The sequence below is a fragment of the Geospiza fortis genome, unplaced genomic scaffold (genome assembly GCF_000277835.1).
Source record: "Geospiza fortis unplaced genomic scaffold, GeoFor_1.0 scaffold78, whole genome shotgun sequence".
NCBI classification, from domain to species: Eukaryota; Metazoa; Chordata; class Aves; order Passeriformes; family Thraupidae; genus Geospiza; species Geospiza fortis.
The window spans coordinates 3107092-3109264 of NW_005054339.1; the positions used below are offsets into that span (position 1 = coordinate 3107092).

A 2173-nucleotide genomic window follows, 5' to 3' on the forward strand; every position below is an offset into this window, starting at 1 on the left:
CTGCTAACATCCCTGGGGACCCCTGAGACAGCATCTTTGGGGACCCCTGAGGCCAGCATCCCTGGGGGCCCTTGAGCTAGGGCTCTGCCTATCCCCACAGTGATGCACCCACAAGGGCTCGTGAGTTGCTAGTGGGGATGTGGGCATGGGGTGGGGGGACCTATACCCAACCAGACCCCCACCCTGCAGCCCAAAGTTCTGCTCAAGGAGGAAAGCCTGATCCCAAGAGGATGTGAGGAGCAGGGATTGGAAGTTCAGCTCGGTTTAATCTCACCCAGGGGCTTATTCAGCACTGACAGTTATCAAAAATAGTAGTGGCTTAATGATAGTAAATCCCTGCCACGGGCTGCACAGCTGGAGCCAGAGCCCCGGCGCCTGCCCGGGGAAGGCACGCAGGCAGCGTGGGCAGGAGGCACTCACGTGGTCTTCTCCTCCAGGTTCAGGAAGGTCTGGATGACCAGAGGCACTTCAGATTTGACAATGTACAGGTAGCTGGACATGGCTGCAGGGCAGAAGGAGGTCTTGGTGCCCTGGTGTTCTGTGGTCCCACCCCCTGTCCCCAGCCCCGGCGGGTCCCCCAGCTCACCCCCGATGTTCTGCAGCGTGATGGCGATGGCCGCCGCCAGCTTCCCCGGCGTGCCGAACGCTCGGTAGCCCAGCTGCTCATAGGCACGGATGCCTGTGGGACAGGGAGCAGTGGTGGTGGGTGGGAGTCAGGGTGGGACCCCCAGCACGGCCCTGCTGAGGACTTGGCACTCACCCACAATGCCTGAGGACTTGAGCAGCAGGTGGATGGAGTAGCTGGAGAGCAGGGCCACTGCTGTCAGGAGGAAGCTGCAGGAGGACAGCGCACACAGTTACCAGTGGGTCACAGCACAGGGCTCAGACACGGCTGTGGGGCAAACCCCATGCAGATGTGCTCTGCCTGTGGGCAGCTGGCCTGGCAGGATACCACGCCCCTCCCTCGGCACCAGTTGGGTGTTCATGGGGCAGATTCAGTCCATGTCTCCACACCCAAAAGGAGCCATCACTCATGTCCTTCAAGCTACTTTTGAAAATCTGACTTTGTAGGAAGGAAGGCAAACCTTCACCCTCCCCCTCCTCCCCCCGAGCGGGACACAGCACTTAGGCAGACTTTTTGGGCATTGCTCAGCCAGCAGGACACTGGTCCCTGCATCACCCCAAGCCAGAGACTTCTTTCTTGCCTGCACCCACCAATCCCCTTGGAGGAGCCCCCCAGACCTGGACATCCCCCCCATGCCCCCATGGCACTCACAGGAAGAGGATGATGCCGGTGTTGGCCATGGCATAGGCCAGCCCCAGGATGCCGCTGCCCATGATGGCATTGCTCAGATTGAAGACGGACATCCCAAAAGACGTCTTCCCTTCAAACTGTTCACAGGACACAACAGGGAGGGGATGCACCAGTCACACTGGGAGCTTGCCCCATCCCACCCCCACCACTGCGCCCGTGCTGCTACTCACATCAGTGAAGTGTGTCTGCTTCTTCTCGGCACCGTGGGGCAGGAACTCCTCCATCTCTGCCACGCCAGTCTGGTTCTCTTCAAATCTGTCCATGGAGGGAGAGGAGTGAAGCCAAAGCAGAGGCAGGGACCATCAGCACTGGCTGGTATCTCAAGGGCAGGGAGCAGCTCAGAGACCCCCCAGGTCCCTGCACCGCCACTTGCCCTGAGGCCCCTACCTGTCACCCGCCAGTGAGGGGACAGCGGAGGCGGTGAGTGCGGCCGTGTGCTTCCCGTTGGGCACCAGCTCCACCATCTCGGCCTGGAGGGGCACGTCCGTGGTATCCATGGCTGGGAGACAGCTGGGCTTGCTATGGGCTCTACTCAGGCTCTGCAAGAGGGAGGCAACAGTGGTCCAGCTCTGGGCAGGAGCAGCGGAGGGGCTGGCCTGGAGCCTCACAAGTCCTGCCTCCACCAGGGACACTGAAGCTGGGCTCAGCACCAGCGCTGGTGGCACGGCAGGGACAGGTGCCTGGGGATGGGAGGGTCACCGAGCCAGACATCACGGTGGTGTGCTCCTCCCTTCTGCCCGCTCAGCACACAATGTCCCACGGAACTCAGCCCCAGCTCCAGGGCCCCACCAGAGCCCCAGCGTGGGGGTGCCCTCTCGCCCAGCCAGACATCCCACAGCCCACCCCTGCCCCTTGCTC

General features: G+C 62.0%; 1 protein-coding gene across 1 annotated transcript in view; it reads right to left on the minus strand.

Moving 5' to 3' along the window:
• SLC38A3 (solute carrier family 38 member 3) overlaps nt 1-1835 on the minus strand; it is a 5771-nt gene extending 3936 nt beyond the window's left edge. Inside the window, exons 1-6 of the mRNA XM_031058239.1 lie at nt 1703-1835; nt 1486-1570; nt 1277-1392; nt 761-834; nt 587-679; nt 421-502 (exon numbers count right to left, since the gene is read on the minus strand). Coding sequence (XP_030914099.1) covers nt 421-502; nt 587-679; nt 761-834; nt 1277-1392; nt 1486-1570; nt 1703-1812 — 560 coding nt within the window. The 5' untranslated portion in view covers nt 1813-1835. The remainder of the gene's footprint in view (nt 1-420; nt 503-586; nt 680-760; nt 835-1276; nt 1393-1485; nt 1571-1702) is intronic.
• Between the last annotated feature and the right edge of the window lie 338 nt (nt 1836-2173).